Below are 23,297 nucleotides of genomic sequence, written 5' to 3'. Positions count from 1 at the left end.
CCGTTTGTGAGTTACCTTTGTCACTATTCATAAGGTCATTTTTCTTCTTTAATGATCAGCTCATCCCTTCCTTGGTGTAAGTTATTTACAGTTAAAGAGATAAGGAAAATATTTACTTTACTAAAAATACATCCCTTTTATACATATGTATAAATATATATATAACTTATTCCCCTTACTTCCCACCATAGCACTACTAGCTTAATGAACTGAGGTATCAGTCAACTACTACTCCTTGTAGACTTTGGTTAGGGACTGAGCCTTGGGAAACACCACTTGTGACCAGCCTCTAGCTGGATTTAGCTTCATTTACCACAACTCTGGACGTGGCTACTCAGCCAATTTTTAACCCAGCAGAGGCTGCACCTGTCCAGGCCAGTGGTAGCCAGTTTTTCAAGCAGAATACTGTGAGAAATGGAGTTTGGGTGCTTTCAGCAGGCAAAAAACTCATCGAGACAGAGGGAGCAATACAAGACCAATAGGCAAAGTTGGGAAACTTTGTTCGGAAAATGCAAGGGCAGAGCAAGAAACGTGAATTAATATTATAGACTGAAAAAGTCTGGGGAGGTCCCATGCTGGAGCCTTCTTTATAGGGAGTGTAGTGGAGAAGCTGAAAAGTTGGTGGAGTCATGGAATAAAATTAGTGTGAATTTTGTATCAGGTTGACAAAATACCGTAACATTTGTGTAAGACTGAAAAATACCTTGAAATACAGACTTCATGTCACAGTTCAGCTTCTTTTTAAATAGCCTCAGTAGTAGAGAGATTGGGAGGGCTAATGTGACTTTAAAAAAACTGTGAAGCATACATGCTAAGAATTAGTTATTAGTTACTTGACAAACTCACAGAAACTGTAGTAGAAAATGAGAATTTAGGGAAGAGCTGGCGTGGCTTTTGCAAAGGAGAGCTTTGGCTCAGGCATCTGTCAGGAGTTCTCCAGAGGTTCAAGAAGCACTTGGACTTTCAAAATATACACTGGAAGGACCCTTATAGAAGATTCTTATGGAAATTAAGCTGCCGTGGGAGAAGGTGTAGATCTCAGAATAGCTGAAAACTTAGAAGATAAGTCTCAGGTTTTCATTTCTTAAAAGAACCAGCTTATCTCGCAGATAAGTTTGTATCTTTGGTGGTTGATTTTGTACTTGATGTGTCTTTCATTACTGAAAAGAAATTGCTTATGCTGTTAAGCAGCCTGAATTTATTTCAAAAATCAGCTTATGTAAATTTGAAGAGGAGAAGCTATAACATGCTTATAAAATTGATTTGTGTTTCTTAATTTTAATGGTGTCAGACAACTAGCTCTTTTGGACTGATACTGTGGGCTTTTTTCCCCCATCAGTATCAAACTGACAGCCATCAGCTGTTGCCCCTCTCCTCTAACAGTTATTTGTCTTGGCTGTAAATTCTTTGGGAGAAAAATGTTATCTTTCATTGCTTGGCTTAGTAGTTCCTTGATTTTCGTATGGCTATCAGATGTGGCAATGTCATAAATACAGTGCAAAAGTGAATGCATCCTCCCTCCTTTGCTCAGTCCGTGAATGCTAGTTGTTTTAAATCCACTTTTTTTTTTTTTTGGTAGTGTTATGCTAAAGAATTGGTAGAATCACTCACTTTTACAATACTGACCCTTTGGAAAAACATAGACTTGTGAAAGGCACTTCATTTTGAGCAAATCAGATTTGTGTTTTGGGACTGAAATACAAAATAGAGATAAATCTTGTTTTGTGGTAAGCACAGTGTAGAGTTTTGCTAAAAGGATTTGTGCTTTTGCAACTTTTAAAGCATCTTAGGAAATTTCATAGAAAATTTTCAGTTACATGTGAACTCCCATGCCTGCAAACCTATCAGCGTATGGCTTTTGGTGCTTTGTCCTGTAAAAAAAGCCAAACTCTTCTCTTGATGTCAGTCATGTTGCCATCTGGCAGAAATAGGTTGCAACTCCCTTCCTTTTCATTACCTTTGCATTTCTGCCAATTCACCAACCTCTTCAAGATATTTTCACCTCTACCTGCTACTGGAGCCTCCTCTCCCTTTCTTGCTGTCCCTCTCCCTTTCCCCCTCCCACCAAGTTATTCTCATACATCCATTAAAAAGCAGTTAAACTGTCGAAGTAAGAATGATGAATTACCACTGACTAACAGTAATTAGCATTAATAAATTTGTGTGTGTTCTTTTTTAAAAAATGATAGCAGGTGCTAGGCAGTACACCTTGGCTTGTCCAAAAAACTGTTAGCTAGATAGTGATATGTCACCTGCCTGAGTGAAGTATGTATATGCACAGTGAGCAGAGCTCAGCTGATATGCAGTACCTTGCCAAGCATGGATGGCATGATTTTGTGGAGTCTCCCCCCGTAGAGATAGTCAAAACTTCCAGGCATGTTCCTGGGCGCCTGACTCCAGTCCTGCTTGAGGACGGAGGCTGGATGAACTGACCTCCAGAAGTCCCTCCAACCTCAAGTATTCTGTGATTCTGTCTGAACACTAAGCTCCAGTTCAGACTGAAATGTTTAGGTATGTGTACACAGTGAGGTTAAAACAAACAATTAGGCTGTTAATGTTGTATTGACAGCCTAAATGGTAACACCCCTGCTTTACAGGAGTTTCTTTTTTATGAGCACCTTCTGCATTCATGTCTATCTCTTGTTTTTTTTCCTCACCTTGTTTATGACTGACATGTACTTTAATGAATGTGTGCTTTGACTGATTCAGACTGTATCGCAGTTGCCTCTACGCCATTTTTTTGAGGAAAAGATAGAAGAGCAGGACTGATTCCTGCAAGCTAACTACTGTTTTTTTTTAATTCTGTTTCTCTAAGTTTTGTTCTTAAAGAGTGATTTTTACATATGTTATTATGACATATTTTCTTTCAGTATATCAAGAAATTTTACAATGAAACTTGGGAAAGAAGATACGGCTTCTCGGTGGATGAAAGCACACTGACTCTCCTCTGGTCTGTAACTGTTTCTATTTTTGCCATTGGTGGACTCGTGGGTGCCATTATTGTTACCCCAATTGTGAAATTCTTCGGGCGGTAAGTACGTTGGAAACCTTGTCGTTTCTAAAGTAGTTTCTCACTTGACCTCTCCAGAAGGCTTTACTTTTATTTCTTTAAAAACCTTTAACCAGTCTTCTTCCATGTGCTCAGGAAATGAGATCTTGAACGTCAGTGTTTGAATCTGACTGTCAAGGCCTATGAAATCCTACATATCATATCTTCTGTAAAGTATTTCCTTCTGCAGAAGTTATGAAACTTACAAGTCACCGTTGAATTAATGAATCTCTCAAACTTGAGCAGAAAATTCCATAAGATGAAAACTGTAAAAAAAATAGGTGTATAGTGTCGATGAGAAATTGAGATGTTTTGAAATTTTTAAAATGTATTTTCATTGTTTCCTTTGTATTTTTTTTCAACAAAATAATGATTTTCCTTGAAGGACATTTCTTGTCTTTGGAAGAAATATTTTTGTTTCACATTTTTTGTCTGGCTGCTTTAGATTGAAGGAGGAAGGTAAATCAATATTTTGGTTAATTTCAATACTTTTTGGAAAGAGGATGATTTTTGTCACTGCTGCGAGGCCAAGTTTTTTTTTTTTTTTCCTAGCTCTACAAGTAGTAAGTAATTACTTACTAATTGTAATTACACTACTCAGTGTTTGTTTTTAATATTATGAGTTCAAAGATGAATTATAATGACATAAATATGCCAGTGTTGGGAAGTTCTCAAAATGGAAAAAACATATATAGCATGAAAATGCCTTTATATCAGCTTATTGCTATCTGGTGTATATTTTCTGGCTTTTACATGCATATATCTACCCAGAGTACGGTTGTTATATTCATATAGAGTCTTGGGCGTGGTACTTGGCTTCTTAGGATGTGTAGGATGCCTAATTGCTATGTCTTTGAAGTACTGCTCTTTAGTTCCCTATGGTGTGTTTCATTTTAAAGCTGTTTCATAGGTTTGGAAGTGGAACATTTGGGTATAGTGTTGTATTGTGGAACTGTGCACAATATGCAAGAGGCATTTTTTGCTTCTATCAATGGATATTTGAGAATAAGAACCTAGTGTGCTGTGAATATGACTAGATTTAACTGTCATGATGCTAGTGTCTACATAATATATCTTTTTCTTTTAGGAAATGTACATTGGTCCTCAATAATGTGTTTGCAGTAACAGCTGCATTGTTGATGTCCCTCTCCTTGGTGGCAGGGTCATTTGAAATGCTCATACTGGGCCGCATTATAATGGGTGTTGATGCAGGTAAGCTTTTAGCACACTATACATACCCAAAATGCTGATGACATACATAATCTTTCTCCTATCCCCCAGTTAGATCTTTTTTTATATTAAAGATGCATTTCAGGGACCAGCCACACTGATTGCATGGGGGCAAACAAGCAGAGTAAAGGTCAGAGGACTTGATTAGAGAAGACACTGGAATGGATACTAGCCACTGCTGTCCTCCCCATTTCATCCTCTAGCCCTGGCAAAGGATATCTGTCTTCGTACTATGAAAATCCTTTGGCTAGGAGGGTGTAGTTTATTAAAGCTGCTTGCCGCTTTGTGCTTAGCAGTTGTTGGATCCCATGGTGATACCAGTAGGGTTAAGTGGAAGGTTTGCTACATCATCATTCGCTGCTAGCAACATGGTTTTCCCAGTTTAGAAGTAAATCATGGAGGCACTGATGCACTAGAATAGTCTTCCAGCTAGCGGTGAGGTTCTCAGTTATTTCACAGATCAGTAAATGGTGAGAAGTATTTGCCTAAGTAGAGACAGACTTGATAAATTAATTTGATTTACACTTTCAGCATTATTACCCCACTCTAAACAACGGAAAATGCTTTGACCTTTGCATCACCAAATCGCTTCCTGACAATCTTTGTGTTGTTAGCAAGCACAAACCACAGTTGTTTGAAAGTAGGTGTGTCTGTCACTTGCAATGTGAATTTCATGGGTAATTTTGGTGCTGACTGCTAATTTTTCTCTCACATGACCACCAGGCAACTGAAGCTTTGTAAATATTGTCAGTTGTACTAACCAGGGTCATGCATCTGTTTTCTCCTGGCTCTGAGCAGCATTCTCCACGTTACTTTATGGCTGCTATTAACAGTTCATTGTAGCTGTAAGCCTGTATTGAAGGGAGCATCTGCTAATACTTTTTAATACTCTTTACATTAAAAGTATTTCATCTGACGGTGCCCACTCTCTCTGCCTGATACGTTTGATTATTTTCCTACCGGTACTAACATGATTTTGCTTGCTTTGGAGTGAAGAAAATTGAAACATAAAATCGTTCTTCTGGTGATTCTCATCTCTGAGTAACCTTTGATGCTTCTCATCAAATAGCAGCATATGCACATCACTATACATCTGTAACAGATAATCCATCCAATGGTTATTAAATCATGCAAGAGTAATTAAACATGCAGAGAAGATAATTCATATTATCTGTAGATAGATATAATTCTGTTCTTTGCATGTTTTTATGTCACCCTTGTGAGCAGACTAGCACTCAGACTCCTTCCAATAGATGTTTGGTTTGTACCTAGCATCATGAAAACACAATTTGACTTAATATATGGGTTTTTTTCCTTTCTTCATAGGCATTTCTCTGAGTGCCCTTCCCATGTATTTGAGTGAAATATCTCCTAAGGAAATCCGTGGTTCATTGGGTCAGTTCACAGCAATTTTCATCTGTATTGGTGTTTTCACTGGTCAAGTTTTGGGGCTGCCAGAAATATTTGGTCAAGTAAGTATTTAACAATTTTTTTCTTTGAAAGAATACAAAGTTTTATACTTTAATACTTTGAGTTCCTTGCAAGAGGGAAAATGGCAACATTGTGGTTTTTGCTTTGAAGCACTTTGATGAGTGGTTTCTTTGTGCCTTTTAAAAACATGTATGTGTTGACTCAGTTTGGTAGATGTGGCAGACAATTTTAACAGCTTCAGCAGCCTGTGTATGTGCATATGCAGGTTTTCTTACACAAAACCCCACCCTTTCTTGACGTACGTTTATTTTTGCTGGTTTCTGGTTTCTTTGAGTATCAAGTTCATAAAAGTTTTTTTTCATTTATAATTTTTCAAAGTGAGACAGAACTGAGAAAGGCTTGTTTAGAATTCATACAAGAACCTGAAAACGAAGTCTCTTGCCCAGGTTTTGTAAATATTCTTGTAATGCAGTCATGCTTTTAGATTTGGAGGTGAAAGTACAGCGTTAATTTACACCTTTATTGAAAGAGATAGTATGTGTTCATATAAGAGGTTATCATGCTGTTGTAGGCTGAAATTAACTTGGTTGCCACTGGATGTCGTCATTACTCTGAATAAATGAAGTCAAGTTTTATTCAGGCTGGCACTTGGAAATACTTTTCATCCGGGAATGAATCTTGAAAGTGGAGAAAGCATCAATCCTCTCGCAATGAAACCTGAACTAAGAATCCCTTCTGACAGCCAGCAAAAGTATTAAACAGTTGAAAAGTGAGGACACCTTGTCCTCCCACGTCCATCCAAATTCAACTCCTTTGTAAATACATGATACCATTTTCCCTGACACTTTTATTTTTGTCTGACCGGCTCTCCTATTTTGTCTCTTTATCCTTGGGCTCACTTACCCTGTTCAGCTCTCCTGGAGGCAAATGGTTTGTTTCAGCTTATCCTTTACTGAAGGACAAATTACTCCCTCTGCTGCCAAAGCAAGACATTTTATGAAAATGCTTAAAATATTTTTCACTGATCTCCATTGTGTGGCTTCTACAGATGTGTCTTCTTTTACTGTGAAAGCTAGTCTGTTACAAACAAGTGTATTAAATGTCAAGAGGCTGATTGTTAGAATATACGTCAGCTCTTCTGTAGGTGGATTTTTTTTTATTTATTTTTGAAACATGAATACGATTTCAAGGGTGAAATGTCATGAAAATCCTTGTTTCCCTGAAACTTCTCATTGAGGTATTTTGATTAGGAAAAACTTATTCCGTAGTTTCAACTCTTCCTCTTTTTATTTCTCTTCTCCCCTTCCTTCCCTTCCACTCCCAGATTATGGAAGTTGCAATTCTGCATCTACTATCTGCTTTAGTATGCATTTAATGAATATTACACCATTAAAGGTAGCCATTGATTTATATAAGAAGGAATATACTTTATCTGTAGTATTACTTCATTTCAAGATGAGTAATATCAGCATGTAAAAGGAGCAAAGATTTGGCTGGTGAGAATTGGCATATTTCATAAAATTATTGGTGCTGGCTTGTTTTTTTCTAGTTAGGCACATGGGTGTATTTTCCTTTTACTATATTAATACTATTTAGCACTGAGAGGAAACCTCAGGCTGTTTGAAGTATGATTTCCTACTGCAGTCTTATACTTCTCTGAAGGCTTTATCAAAATTTCCTTGGTTTCAGTCAAGCCAAGATTTTTTTCCCTTGCTTCATGTGGTTCCAGTTGAAGTCAGTGGGGATTTTGTACCAGGAACAGCAGTCATTGCCAGAGGACACTGCTGCAGTGGGTATGTGTGCCGAGTTCACTTCTGCTGAAGCTGGGAGGCAGCAAACATTGTGTCGTTCTCCTGAGTTCTGTAGTCCTTGCAAGTGTTTCCCCTTTCCCATGCCCAGCAAACACCAACCAAGTTCAGAAGTAGGTTCAAGACATTTGCCAGCTATTTTTCAGTTGACAGCACCTCATTGGTTCTCATCGTGACTTCTGTTCACTGATTATATAAAAGCTTCTTATCAAATTGTTCTCATTTAATTTTTTCTCCTGGTTTTTTTTTCTGTTGGGGAAATCTTTGTTGTATTTGAAGCAAGGCTGGTTGCTAGATCCAGAGCCACCGTATATTAGAGACAGCTGTGCATTTGTGGTGTCCTGTTAATAACTTCAGCTATAATTGTAAAGCAAACTGTTCCTTTCCTCAGAAGCCTGAGGTCTTTTGCATTATACTTAGGCCAAGGCTGTAATACACCATTCTACACTATAATTCCACCTTTGTAAAATTCATAAATTGTTTAAAGCAAATAGACAGGAAAGTTGAAATCAATAGTAGTTTGTCAGCAGTAACCACCATTCTGTGCAACTGCTTGCATTAGCATGTGGAAAACCACCTTTGTTAAGTCAGTCTAACAATGCCCAGCTTTTTAATGATCATGTTGTAAAACATGAGTATACATACAGGAGTATTTTTGTTGCTGTATGGTTGGTTGCTTGTTTCTGTCAAAATTGGTTGTGAGTACTACTAGTTAGAAATAGTTGTCTACTGTCACTGTTTCATAACAATTTTCTGTCATGCCTCTATTACTTGTAACTCAAGCAAATATCTAAGAGGTTATTAACCATAGTATATAAGCAGTGATGGTTTTGAAGAAAGGAGGGTCAATGACAGAGTTGGGCATCTTGCTGGAAGAGACTGGAATGGGAATAGACGTGGGGAGTGAGTGCTGCAGGCATGGCTGAGGTCCTGTCTTGTAAGAAGAGGTACCAGCAGCATTGCTTAGGTGGCTGAGTAGATATACAGAGGGGAGAGTAACGAGCTACGCCATGTTAATGCAAGAAAGAGGAACTACAGAGGGAATACAGTGGCTTAATGTCAAGGACAGTATTGCTACAAGAATAACTTTTTGTAAATGGTCTTTGAGTAATTGCATGTTGAAATTCATCAGAGTGATGTTTGGAAAACACTCCCGGCTGAAGTAGCTTGAGCAGCAAATTTAACTTTTAAATTGGAGTTGGATGCATTTGTTTGGATTGCACGAGGTCGTTGCCTCTAGTGGTTGTGTAGCAGTCTTTCAACAGAAAAAGAAAGCATTTATACAGGCCATGAGACATAGCCTTACAAGCATTTATTAATAACCTAATTGATAACTTCCTCCATTATTAAATGCAGTGGTGTTCCTTTAAGTGTGGAAGTGTGATAAAAATAGCTCTGAAGCACTGAGTATTACTTGAGGCAATTTTGAAAGTCTTTACTGCTTTTTGTGTCACTTAGGTTAAGCAGCCCCAAAGTGATTTTTTTAGCAATCTTTTATTTATGAAGACCAGCCCAGGTCAAGAAGGAGACGTGTGGGCAGCCCCAGGTTCTGTTCTGAGGGGCCGTGGTCAGCTTTGTCTGTGTTACTGTCTTAAGGCTGGTTGGCTATTCCTTTGCCTTCCCAAGCTTTCTATTGGAAGAGCTGATGGTGGCAATCTTCTCATTTCCTTCTGATAACCTTTTCACGCTGGTTCTATCAGCTGATTTTCATTATTTCATTATTCTTTTGGTCAACTGTTGTTTGTCCCTTAATATGATTCCTTTTCCCTTCCAAAGTGTGTTTGACTTCCTCCCATCACTTGTGATCATTGCATTTGAGGTTAGACTTCATCTCCTCTAGTAAAATAAGCTCTTTAATCAGTGTCATACTGTATTGATGTGAATTTGCCAAATACTACTACATCCGATTTTTAATTTATAGTATAAAAGAGGAGGTGCAAAAAAAAGAACAATCTAGCAATGATTGTAATACTTAAGTACAGACATTGTTTTGGATTCTCATTATATAGGCTTTTATTCTATTTGTCTTCAGGGATACTTTTAGAGTATTAAGTCTGAGGAGGGTGTTCATTTAGTGAGTGATGCTTACCAGGAGTGATTATTCCAAAGGAGAAAAGCTGCTGTCATGGTACTGGTCCTCTGCTGCTGTGGTTTGATATTCTTATTTATTTTCCCCTGTCTTTATATTCCCCCCATTCAACAAATCCTCAAAATGCTTTCTATTAAGTCTTCTGATACTTGTAGGTCATAACCTGTGGGAAACCACATCTCTGTTGAGGTTTAGGAAATTACATGATGGTAAAATTTGCTGGTGGTCACACTGCAGAGCACAACCACTTTATTGGGCTGTCCTTCTCTCCACCACACTGACTGCTGAGAGCAGTGTGCTCATTTTCATGTGCTAGCATCTTCTTTTAGTCTTGTGTAAGCCAGAGCCCTAATTCTTCAGGAAGCCATGGCAACTGTACATGACAACTTGGGGCTGGCCCACAGGAACGCAGTCATGTTATCAGCTGTAATGTGGGCACTGAATTGCTCCTACTGTCTACAAGCTTATTTAATTTTGGACATTTTTTATTATATAGCATGTGCAGCTTTCCGTATATCTGACTGAAGGAAAAAAACAGATATTAAGATAAGGGGGAACTGTTTCAGACTCTGCCTTCTTCAAACACTGCCCTTCAGGTGTTTCCATCCTCTCCATTTCTGTGATTCTGCAGTTTAATCACCCAGCCCATTTTTCTGACACATTGCTCCCTGCAAAGCAAAGGCCAGTGCATTGTCAAATTCACTTTTGAAAGTTGGAATTTACACTTACTGTCTTGGGGGAATATTATCTGGCCTCATACTTGCGTAGACCATGTATCATCAGGTATCTTTTTCTAACTACTCATCTAGTTCCTCCTGCATGTAGTGTCCTGCTCCAAAGGTTTTCCTTAGGATGTTAACATCTTTTAAATGTTGTAGACCACTAGGCTTTCTCTTCTGTTGCTTCAGCTTGTTTAATGTAGGTGGACTTTAATCTTCCCTTAAATGATGAGGATTTAGTTTATGAATACATTTGCTGTAGTTACTATATCAATAATTTTTTTATACCTTGATCCTCAGCATCTCTTTCATCTCTATACAGATATAATAAAGGGATGAAAAATTGTTTCACAGTGTGCGTATGTATTCAGCGCGGGTAAAACTGGATTTGTTGCCTGTTGCCATCTTTTCCTCGGACTTCTACTTTGAGCCCTGTTTCTCATGGTGTGTGAGGTTTTGCCAAGCTATAGTGGTTTCCCCTGGAGTTGCCCCAAGTGGCTGACTGGGTCTGGCTGTTTCTCTGATCAGAACAGCTGTTTGCCATAGGTAGGCCAATGGAAAAAATAGATTGTTTACTTTGGGAACCCTATTTAATGCACTCCAAGTGTTTCTAGGTCATGCACACACAAGCTTGTCTAACTATGTTGCACTGTTTCATAGTGGATACTATGATGTTTTCTTTGTCATTGAAACAAGAGGAATTATAGTTTTGCATTCTACTTTTTGGGGGGAATTTGACCAGTTTTAATGTATATCTGGATAGAGACTAACTGATTTTAAAAAAGGAGCTGGCTGGAAATAACTCTGTAACACATGGTAATACTGGCCAAACTGTCCTCCTCTGCCAAGTGATTATTTTAGTAAAGAAATTCTGTTGTTAGTATAAATACCAATTTCTACAGCCAAATGAGCCGTATTTGGGAAAGGACTAATGAACTTCATAGACACTATACTATATGCCCAGTAAGGAAAGATCTCTGTAATGAGTCCCTTTCAAGTTAGTTCTTCTTTATCCAGGTGGACCTTGCTAAGGAGTAGTTTTGATTATTATTTTTTTTTAAATGAAACTAAGAACTTCTGTAGGTGCTATGTCAGACTGCAATTTTCTTTACAAGACCTCTTAAAATGGCGTATTTGAAGTTATAGATAGTTGCATATTTAGGAAAGTTTGTATAGGAGTTTTTCATTTTGCTTTACCAAGTTCTTTTAAACCTACTCCTTCACTTACATTAAAATAGGTAGTGATGGAATAGGTAGTCATACAGTCTATGCAGTTGAAGGCTGTTCTGATAACTAAGCTTTGATTTTACTTGTCAAAGAAGTTGATTTGGTTCCAGGGCTGCGTTAGAAGGAGTACTGCCAGCAGGGAGGTGATCCTTCCCCTCTGCTCAGCACTGGTGAGGCCGAGCCTGGGGTGCTGTGACTAATTCTGGACTCCTCAGTACAAGGGAGGTAGGGATAGACTGGATGGAGTCCAGAGAGAGACCACTAATATGATGGAAGGGACTGGAGCACTGAGGAAGGGGTGAGAGGGATGGGACAGTTCAGCCTATAGAAGTCTCAGCTCGGGGAGGTCTTATGAATGTATACAAATACCTGAAGGGAGGGTGCAAAGAAGATGGATTCTTTTCAGTGATGCCCAGTTACATAACCAGAGGCAATGGACAAAAAATGAAGCACAGGAGGTTCCCTCTGAACATCAGGGAATACTTAATTTTTTTTTTACAATGAGGGTGACCAGACACTAGCACAGGTTTACTAGAGAGGTCATGGAGTCTCTGTCCTTGGAGGTAATCAAATGCTGCCTGGACTTAGTCCTGGGCACCTTATTCTAGGTGATTCTGCTTGAGCAGATGACTTCCAGAGATCCTTTCCAGCCTCTGCTGTTCTATGATTCTCTGAAATGCTAAGTGAACACAGAATTGCGTGTAACCATTCACAGTGCAAAGATCTCAGTGTATTCATGTTGAACTTTTGAAGAGTGATTTCCTAAGGCTTTTAAACCTGACCTCAAAGACTTCAGCTAAACTGTATACCCAAATACATGAGTAGTTCTGTTACTTTCAGTGGGACAGTTTATGTTCCTAGAAACATGTTGCTTTGTGGAGCCTGTTGTAGTATATAAATTGCTAGGATCTTAAGAGCAAAAGATTAGTGTCAGACATAGGAAAAATAAACCAGGAGTTTGGCTCATCAGTTCTGGTCCCCGGTCTCCAATTTTTTTTTTTTCTCTTTGATCAGGAGTCACCTGAGTTTAGAGCAAGGCATTGAGGATGGATTTCAAGTACTCTTGTAAATGCTCTGCCACTGAGATAGACTTGCAAATGTAACTCCATATAGCCCTGGTCCTTGCCATTTCTCTGGACTGCTGAGCTTGTACAATGTTTCTTAAAAGCACAGAAACGAAGCTCATTTATATTCTTGTAAAATGCAGAATTCTGAGTTAAATGCTAGAGCCTTTCCAGAAGAGTGGCTTAAGACATAAGGAGGATATAGGAGACACATTGATGCTTGTACATGGCTGCTCAAATCCCTAAGGGGATATTATCTGCTAAGAATTCTTCAGAAAAACACCCTTACTGAGGAAGAAACTTATAAATATGATCTTTTTTATATATAAAAAAAGAAAGAAAAATAGAACAAGAAAATGCTTCAGCACTTATTTGGATAATCACTGATATCAGCAGGTGTTTACATGCTTTTTTGAGCCTGGATTGATTATGGATGTAAATCTGCCTGCTCTTCCTGGAAACTAGTACCAGATATGCCAATCAAATATTGCCTGAGGTAGTGATTTTGAAGGTGGTGATCCTTTTCAAATGTTCTCTAGGTTCCTTTTTTATCTAGCAATGGGAAATTTCCTTCATCTTTTCACAGTAACTTAAGACACTTGAGTTTTTTTCTTGCTGAAGCGATTTCCCTGTCATTTATCAAGGCACTTGCGCTTAATTACAGACTGTAAGTTACTGATCAGGGTCTTGGAGGTCACCTCACCCAACAGTTGACACAGCCAAGGAAAGCTACTGTGCAGTCACCAGGCTGGAGATACACTGCCTTGGTGGCACTGACAAGGGCACAGAAACATTGCCAGGACCCTCTGGGTTGTTGCATATTCATAGTTCAATTGTACTCCTGGGAAGAAGAGGTCTGCTCTGCTACAGCAGCCCTGTTGGTGGGATGTGACGGGTGTTGATGTATTTGTAATGGAGACATTAAATGAGGTATTTTGTTTATATCTGCTGTGGAGCAGCTGAGATTATGTATTTACTGGAGATTATAAATCAGCATTTTATTGGTTCTCCCAGACAGATGCAAAGGTATTTGTTCATCCCTTTTCTGTACAGAATTCATTAAGTAATGCATGGGAAATCAGCTGTGAGTCTTTGTATCTGCAAATGAGTTTCAGTTCGTTAAGGCTGTACTGTGAGACTTCAGTTCCTCAAGTTTTAGGAACAACACATGGCTGATTGGCCATATGTAATATTCAAACGTTATAGTTTTGCATTTGTGAAGGGCAGCATCCTACAGGAGAAGATTTGTCTGAGTATATAAGCAAAAATATCATCACAGAATAAAAGTTATGCAGGTGTATAGTTATTTATTAGGCTTACTGCTGAACAACAGGCTTAATGGCAAAGCATCTACTGTTTGGATGATAATTTATCATCGGTGAGGACTACTTTCTCATAGACAGTTGAAACAGTGCTCATTTTGAGAAGATAAGGTTTCTCTGTAGCAGTACTCTGTTTAATTAGGTTAGTTGGAAAAAACAGTAGACAAGCTTTCATGGAAAAACATCCTTCAATAGGTCTGAAGTAAAGAATTCAAAATACCATGGAAACTGAGAGCAGTTGACAATTTGTCACACTGCTTCCTCTCGATCCACTGCAACACAGTTAACACATATAACTAGTTTATCAACAGCTGTTTATATTGTTTATATATGTAAGTTTTGACTTTTTGCTTCTTTGTCAGACTTTTAAAAAAGATTGTTGCACTTATTGTAGTTGACCTAATAACAGGCAGTATCTGTCTACAAACTTCATCCCATGTTAGTTGGATCTGCTTCAGAAGCTTACAAGCAAGAAACCTTTTAGATGAAGATTCTTCTGTCTCCTTAGTTCTTGAGTATCTGCTAATATTTGCAAATCTGTTATTAAGCAGTAAATGTAAAATTATTCCTTCCCATTGTGCTTCACATGCAGAAGAGATAAGCACCATTTAAACCTTTTTGAAGGTTCTGGATGGTTAATATTTCAGTTTAATTTGCATTGTCCTTTGTAAAATCATCCATTATTGCAAATTCACATCCGAATATGTAATTTTTTCCTTTACAAATTAGTGCTGTGGTAAATTGGTCAAGCATCAAAGGGTAGCATACAGTCATCATATTGAGGGTGTGGTTTTTAGACTTTTGTTTCTTAGGTTGCTTTTGAAACCACTGATAAAAAGAAAAATCAGGAGGTATAATCTTGGTTAATATTTTGGAGGATTTTTGTAACTTAAAGCAGATGTCAAATTAAAAGGAGATTTTTTAAAATCTAAAACAGGTATGTAACCATTGAAGTGTCACAATGAAGCAGTGAACTGTTTCAGTTATTTTGGGGTTGCTGGGCTTTTTTCTTAACTTGGATTTATGTTAGTCTAACCTTTATAACTTTAGTTTGGCAAAATATAATCAGACTAAAGAACAATTAGATCTGATGTAATTTCTAGCTGCCCTGAAGTATTGTGTTTCACCTTCTGCTGCAGACCCAGGAGGATGCAGGTCTCAGGAGGTTTGTGTGTGGCATCTGCGAGTCCCATAGGCACATCTAAAGTACCCTGGGGCATCAAAATGATACTATATGCTTATGTTCAAACAAATTAATCTTATCCTCTTCAATTATTTTACTTTACTATTTTGTATTATTGATGGAAGTTAACCTGAGTCTACACGCATAGATGAAAGGAAGTTTTGTCAGAAATGTTGTGTACCTCCAGCATACCTCTAATGTTTCTCTATAAAGAAGCTCAAGTATATATGCTGGCTGCTGATAATAATCCTATTTGAAAGCTCACCATTTCCCACTGCTTTTCTCAGAAATGAATAAGCGGTGAAGACAAATTACTCTATTTAAGTGTCAAGTAAAAAGCCAGTTGTTGCTTCCAGGAAAAAGTTGGACCAAAAAGCATCTTGGGAACTTGTAACAGGCAGTTTGGTTGTCCCTCTCAATATATGCAACATGATCCAAACTGCAATTTAGTGAACAGAAGGTCGTGAGATTTGGACACCAACCACTTTCGAGGCTGTTTTAAGTCCTAATCCAGAGGTGATTTACTCAGTAACAAAAACCTCCCACTGATTTCTGTGAATTTTAGCTTAGGATTGTACAGCTTTAGGTCTGGCAAGTTTCTGTACTGTTCAATACTGGGGAAAGCACTGAGATTTGAGTAAACTTTTTGTCAGAGCTATTTCTGTAGTAGTGACATATAAAAATAAAAACACACTTGGATGCAGAAAAGAGGTGAAATATGCATGCTATCTGGGTTGCCTCTGTAAGGTAAGCAATTAATAACTGCTATTAAAACATTTTGACAGCAGCATTTTGCAGGAGTGGTCATGCAAACAGAAAAGGGTATTCAGCAGGGCTGCAGCTCTTAGATGGTGAGGTTAGTGCCCACCTCTGCAGCCAGAGCAGGTTGTAGAGAGAGGTGTTTGGAGTGGCACAAAGAAGATAAGAGGAAGGTAGATGTCCTGCACATTGTGTGAGTAGCTGGTCTGAAGCCTGAGATGCAGAAGAACTCATTTCTCAGCTGCTTCATGGTCATCACCATTGTGCCATACCCTTGACTCAGGGAAGAAAAGACAGTTGTAATGCTAAGAAATTCGTTCCATTTCAGTGCTTTTTCAGTACTTGGTCTCAAGCCAGTGAGGTTGTCCTTTATCTTTAGGGGTGTTTTCTGTGGCACAGTAGCAGATTAATAGAGAAAATGTGGACTTGTGCAGTCTTCTCAGTTTTGTACAACCCAGTAAATCTGCTCGCTCTGTTCTGAGCAGGAGTCTGATTATTTCTGTGTGACAAATGGAATGGTTTTTATATGAAGTTTTTGTGCTGAGTCTCTTCTAAAAGCTGTAAGATTCAATTGCTTGAACAGAGCTGCTCAACTTTTTTGACTCAGTCTTCACTGGCAGACACTCTCTTCACCCCTCCTGGGTCAGTGGACAACAAGAAGGAGACCAGGGGGGTCAATTCCCTCCCACTGTGGGGAAGGATTGGGTTCGTGACCACTTGAGGAACCTGAACATATAGAAGTCTATGGGACCTGAAGATATGCATCCCAGAGGCCTGAGGGAATTGGGTGATGCCATTGCCGAACCACTCTCCATGATATTTGAAAAGTCTTCGCAGTCAGGAGAAGTCCCTGGTGACTGGAAGAGGGACGACATTGTGTCCATTTTTAGAAGCATAGAAAAGATGACCCTCGGAACTACCAACCTATCAGCCTCACTTCTGTGCCTGGGAAGACCATGGAACAGATCCTCCTAGAAGCTATGCTAAAGCACATGGAGGACAGGGAGGTGATTAGAGGTGGCCAGCATGGCTTTGCCAAGGGCAAGTCCTATCTGACTAACCTAGTGGCTTTCTATGGTGGGGTAACCACAACAGTCAACACGGGAAAACCAACGGATGTATTCTAGTGGGAGGCGTCCCTGCCCATGGCAGAGGGGTTAGAGCTGGATGATTTTCAAGGTCTCTTCCAATTCAAACCATTCTATGATTTTGATGCCCTAGGGGTCCTCGGATGTGTAGTACTGGCAGATGTGACACAGAAAACCCCAGAGACCTGCATCCTCCTGGGGCTGCAGTAGGAGGCTAGGCAAGGCAAGATGCTTCAGAACATCTAGAAATTACACTAGGTGTAATTATTTTTTTCTGTGTTTGTGTGGTTACATTTTGCCAAACCAAAGTTTTAAATGTGTTCCTGCTTCCTATAGGAACATGAAGAAGAGCCAGCCAAGTCACTAGTTCCCGGATGTTTTGAGTATCTTGCATTGGATGCAAGAGGCTTTTAAAATGTCTGTCTCCCCATATGTAAAATGGACAGAATGTGTCATTTTATATGAGAAATTTTATATGTATATTTATTATACAAAAAAAGTATTAGCATTTGTCAAGTGCTCAGCACTGTAGTAAACCCATTTACCTTCAAAGAATTAGTTCCAGAATTAATATTTTAAAGCGTTTGGAATAGTGACCGGTAAATAGACCTGCTCACTGAGAGGTCACAGTTCGTCCTGTGCACTGAATGAGAAAAAGGGAGAGTAACTATTTTTCTTGATACAATCTCCTTCAAGTTTCAAGCAGTGAAGCTAAATGAGCCCTTGATAGCTCCAAGAGGCAGCATGCCTGTTACACTGGGATGCAAACCAGGGCTGGAGTCCTCCAGGCAGTGCCCTGTGCTATCGTGTGTGCAGACTGCTATCTAGAAGGTGGTATCTGGGGTTTGTGTTTCAGATGCAGTAATTTCCCCATGCCTGTAGAACAGACAGGAGACAGGGACGCAGGAAGCATGCTCTGAGGCAGCTGGGGTTGAGAGGTGCTCGGCTGGATGTGGGAGTCTCCACAGCAGCAAAAACCAAACTTAGGGCAGGGAGCAAACAAGGAGCCAGCTGCAGTGTAGTGGTTGAAACTCAGTTGGAAGTGGGGAGTGGGATGGATGTCCAGATTAATCTTTGTAAACAAATAAATAAATAAAGTTATTTAGAGAGAGAGACAGTAGAGCCTGTAGTGGTCCTGTATTTCCTTACTCAGTCTTTTTGATCCTGTCATACATCTTGTACTGGGACACTTAATTTGCCTCTTTAAAAAAATGAGTGCCTACATGCAAGGCAGCACAGCACTTCTTCCCACCTCTCTTGTACGACCTTGTCAATGATTCAGTTCTCTTTTTTAATTTCTTGATATATATGTGCATATTCTTAGCCTTTTCTGTGTTGAATATGTCTTCAAATTTTATTGAGACTTTCCTAATTAGTGAAAATATGAAATGTAACCATGCTTAAATAGGTCCTTCAACTTCATATAGACCAATAGTTCAGCTGTCAGCAGTGCCTGTTGACATTTCCTCATACCAGTTTCTTTTCCACCTTTTAATTGTTACAGTGAGTTCCATTATCTGCATTTTAGCTGATGATTTTGTAACGTGGTAACATTTGCTTTATTCCACTGCAGTTTAATCTTGTCTTATTTGCAGTTGATAAATCCATGTCGTGCTTTATCCATTTCCTTCTCCCCTCATTGTATTTCTGCAGCTTTCCACTTCATTATATCAAACTTTGAGTCTGTGATTGTCAAACTTGCTGTACTATCTAACTGTCTTTTGTAAATAGATCAAAGCAGGGATTTTCATGTTACAGGCTAAGTGAATATACATAATGTGACAGTTTAAAATTAAAATCTTCCCGTCTTGACATGTTATTTGTACTGATTCTGAGAAGGTGATGAGTCAAGTTCCCTGTAATTAAAATATTTAATGCTCTTTTGAGTTTTTCCTGAGATAAAATGGAATATGGTTGTTTTCGTTTCTCTCTGTAATGCCTGTATGCTACTTCTTCCTGATGACAACTGAGGTAAAGTGTTAATAGGTCTTCTAAGTCATGCCTACACTGTCTTCTACCTTTACCTTATTATTACTTCTGAGCATTGTCTCACTTTGTATCCTGCCCTGTTCCTCATTTTCCAGCATCCTTTAATTCTCTTTGTATAGTCTAACTCATCTCGATTTTCAGCAATTCATATTCAGTACCTTCAGACCAGCAAGTATATGAACTTTTTCAACTCGTCTTACTTCTCCTATTTCTTTTCTGTAGCGAGATGAAGAATTTCAACTTGAATAATGTAAATTAAGAGAAAAGCAAGTGTCATGCAGTTCTATAGCATTGAATAGGCACCATCCAAAAACTTTTGAAATAGATGGAGAAGTTTCCATTGATTTTGGTGACTTGCTGATCAACTCATGCCAACAATGGCAATTGAGAGCATATTTATGATTGCTTTACTTTAAGGTTTTAGAAGTCAGCATAATAAAAATCTTTCTCTAGCATAATAGAAATCTTTCATAGAGGTAATAAACAAACCTCGATGTCGTGGTGAAAATAGAGGGCTTTTCATTATACTGTCAGGTCTATTATTTATTGCAAAGGGTAAGTTCAGAAGTTCAATCTCTTAATAACTTTTTCAAAATAACACTTCCAGAAGAGTTCTTTGAGTGAAATGTGACCAACTGAAAAGCTATGGGCTGGGGACGACGACTTTAAAACAGGTGAATGCTTGTTCCAAGTAAATGTCCATAAGTTGGCAGAATGTAAATTAACAGCAATATGCAGGAGAGACTTCTTTTTTTATTATTTTGAAGTGTCCTTGGCATTGTGGAAAAGAACTACGAGAAGTACGATGTCCTGATCAAGAGTAAGATCTTTATCTGGAAGCATGGTGAAAAAGTTCTAATGCCCTACAGACTTTTTAAATAGTACATAGCAAATGTATTTGTTATGAGAAATGAGGGTAGAGATTAAATAAAACAATGAAAAGGTTTAAAATTCTTTATATAAAGATTCCAGGCAGATATAGACTAAAACTAATCAGCTGTACTGTCTGTTTTCTTAAGTTATTCTTTACAGACAGGTACCTGGTTTTTAGTGTGATTTATTAACTGATCTTGAAATCTTAATCTAGTTTAATTAGTTTAATTTTCTAATTTTTAAAGTAAGATTGAGATTCATTTGCTTATAAAAAAATTGTTAAACAGTCTTGGTTCTCCTATATCAGGTAAAATTCTCTACTCAACTGCATTTCAAAACAATAGAATTCAGAATGAAAAAATAGGATGTTGAAGTCCTCATGGCAATGGAGACTCTAGGAAGACTGATTAACCTTGAGCTTTAAATTGTTTGAAAAATTCCCTTTTAAGTTGTTTTCTCATCCCAGGATATTTAAAACAACTCAAACCTGTCATTTAAAGGGCAGGTGAAAAGTTTCATTAGGATATACCTTGCATATTCTGCCTGTGAGTTATTATCCCAGGTCCCATTTCAGATTCAGTGCTTGGATTACATCCAGTACTGTGCAGTACATTGTGTTTTAGCAGTTGCATTGCTGAAGCTGGAGAATGTAAAATAAAAACTATCAACAGAAAGTAGTTTTGGGGTTTTTGACCTTTGATTTGACTGTGGAAAATTATATTGGAATGAAATTTATCCAGCTCTGTCTGGTCTATGAATACAAGGACTCATTCTGGTGGAGGGATAGGTTCCAAACCCTTGGTGCCTCTCAGAACTCAGTCAGCCGGGATGCAGCACAACCTCCTTTGATCTAGCCAAGCTTTTGAAAATGTGCTAGACGTGATGCCTGAGCAGTAGACCCACTGGAGTCTCAGCAGGCTTTTCAATTAAGAACAAAGCCTCAAATTAGACAGCATTGAATTAAATAGATGAATACTGAACTTGGAGGAAACTACTAAAAAATTTCATCTTGGCGTTCAGTTGGAGCAGACGGTATGTTAAGAACATGGACGGATCAAGGGGCATTTTGCAGGAGAAAATAATACTGTCGTCACCTTTCTTCTTCAACTACTCGAAAGTATCCTACCTTGAGACTAAGTTCAGTGAGCTAGATGAGCTCTCTGGCTGCCTTTCCCAGCTTTTTCCTGAAAGAGCTTTGCTCAGGTTGCCCACTGTAGCCAGTTTTAAGTAATGAATGTTTGAGGATGCTAACAGCTTTGTTTCAGTTGATTTCAAAGAAAATTACTGAAGTCAAGTTGCATCTGAAATCGGCTAGCAGTTGAATAGATTCATATAAATAGTGTTGGATAGTGCAGCACTTTGTGCTCTTCACCTACCTTGTGGTAGGACTCTGGCAGGTTAGGACTGCCTGGCTTCTATATGAGGGGGTTGCCAGAGAGGAGTCATCATCCATGCTTTGTATTGGTGGGGATGCTGCAGATGGCTCTCATGTTTCAGGTCCTTGCTAGAGACTTACAGCGGATTACTTGCAAAGCAATACAAAAGGTACTGTCTGTTTCATGGACTCGAGAACAAGGCTGTCAGTGTTTCATTTGAACATCTAAGTTAGCTAATTTGGTGTGGGAAACAATATAAGGTGTTATTTTTAGTTACACTACCATAAAACTTCTTTAAGGTCCCGTGACTTTGGACAGGATAGGTAAAAACCATTTCTTATAATTAAATTACCATGGAAACCAGCTTAAGAGGTGGAACTATTGGCTGCAAGAGAAAACATTCGTCAAGACAACCTCAAATCAGTTAGCCTAATACCTTTTTTCTTGTTAAATTGTGTAGCTGTCTTTCACTCTAATTGCATTGATTGTATATATCTTCTTTTCTCAGTGGAAATCAAAACTGCTTGACTATTTTAGTTGTACTTGTAAGGAAAATGCTGTGTTTTGTGAAATGGGAAAGGCTTTTGGTGGGACCTCGGTGCAACTTGGTTCATTTCCAGCAGCTGTGAACTGCTGAACAGTCACTGCCTGCATTACACGAAGAGCCACAAAACTGTGATAAACTGCAAGTTAGCTGAAGTGTTGCCAGGATTTTACCCATACTAGGAAAATTAGAGGACTGAGCCATATCTACATTGGGGGTTGGGTTTTTAGTTTTCTCTTTTTTAGATCAACTATATTAGACAAAGAGACACCATGCAGATTTATGTAACTAGATGAAAACAGTGTTGTACTGTTTTTTAAAGCTAATCGGTGGTACTACCATGAGTGGGGATAACTTGTAGAATATATATTTGAGTATATCCTCTTTTACACGCATATTTTGATGCTGAAGGAAAAGAAAAACATGCTATGTATTGCTGGCTTCTAGCTTCTCCACATCTCTCATGCTTAGTCAGCTGTCTTGAATTCTGCCTTCCTCAGCCCTTGAGTAAGGTAATCTGAGGGAGAGGTGTTCAAACAGCTTACTGAGCTCAGGCAGAAGACATCACTCTGCTCACTGGCACAATATGTTGAATGATGAAAAGCTAAGCATTTCCAATCAAAGTTATTTTTCTTCCTAGTATTGCTATGGGAAAGAATTACTGACGTATGTTTGCATCCATTTGCAGGAATCTCGGTGGCCTTACTTATTTGGAGCAATCATTGTTCCTTCATTGATACAAGCCATGGTTCTGCCTTTTCTTCCTGAAAGCCCTCGTTACCTCCTACTTGAAAAACATAACACGAGCAAAGCAGAAAAAGGTATGATTCCTATCTTACAACAAAGGGTGTTTATTGTAGGAATGCAGGCTAGAAAGTAATTATGATATCATGGTAAAAGCAGAATGTCCCAATAGGTGAGATTCTCTTGACAATTATTTTGCCCTCACCGTTTTTTGTTTGTCTCTGTGTTTTAATATAACTGTTGCTTTGAATATTTTTATACAATAAATTCTTCAACAAACTAACCTATATAGCATTAGACGTGGTGATACAAACCTAACAAAATCATCCTGCTGTTGTGTGTTAGGCACTATATGCAGGGTTTGTTTGGGAGTGAGATATTATTTCAGTCTTTATGGCTCTCCCTTACCTACGGTCTCTGTAGTTTGGGTAACAAAACACTGATTTTGTTGCTGGGTTTTGTTTAGTAACCACTGTGCTTGACTCTGTGCTTCTGTAATTCAGTAACCTTTACAGATCTAATGAAAATCTCATAGAACTATTTAACTGATTATTCTGAGTGCTTCATATAGCTTGCTTCGGTTTCACAGATGCAGACCAGAATAATTTTTTCTTACTTCAGGTTCTATCTATAAAAGAATTTGCTTGTGTGATAACAGCTGCTGTATACTCTACCCTGGTAAAATTACCACGGTCAGTTGTAGCTTCAGAGATATTGTCATGTTAGGCTAAGAAAATGTTGAAAATTTGTTTTTGCTTATTATAAGGACACATTAAGAATAGGAGTGTATCAATAAGGAAGG

General features: G+C 38.5%; 1 protein-coding gene across 3 annotated transcripts in view; it reads left to right on the top strand.

The window, feature by feature from the left end:
• Window positions 1–23,297, top strand: part of SLC2A9 (solute carrier family 2 member 9) — a 130,715-nt gene that overhangs the window by 34,547 nt on the left and 72,871 nt on the right. For all 3 annotated transcript variants that reach the window (XM_009559516.2, XM_054066104.1, XM_054066103.1), the window contains 4 exons: window positions 2,871–3,031; window positions 4,137–4,261; window positions 5,606–5,751; window positions 22,440–22,572. In XM_009559516.2, coding sequence (XP_009557811.2) covers window positions 2,871–3,031; window positions 4,137–4,261; window positions 5,606–5,751; window positions 22,440–22,572 — 565 coding nt within the window. The remainder of the gene's footprint in view (window positions 1–2,870; window positions 3,032–4,136; window positions 4,262–5,605; window positions 5,752–22,439; window positions 22,573–23,297) is intronic.

The sequence above is a fragment of the Cuculus canorus genome, chromosome 4 (assembly GCF_017976375.1).
Source record: "Cuculus canorus isolate bCucCan1 chromosome 4, bCucCan1.pri, whole genome shotgun sequence".
NCBI classification, from domain to species: domain Eukaryota; kingdom Metazoa; phylum Chordata; class Aves; order Cuculiformes; family Cuculidae; genus Cuculus; species Cuculus canorus.
This window is presented reverse-complemented; position numbering and strand designations above follow the sequence as displayed.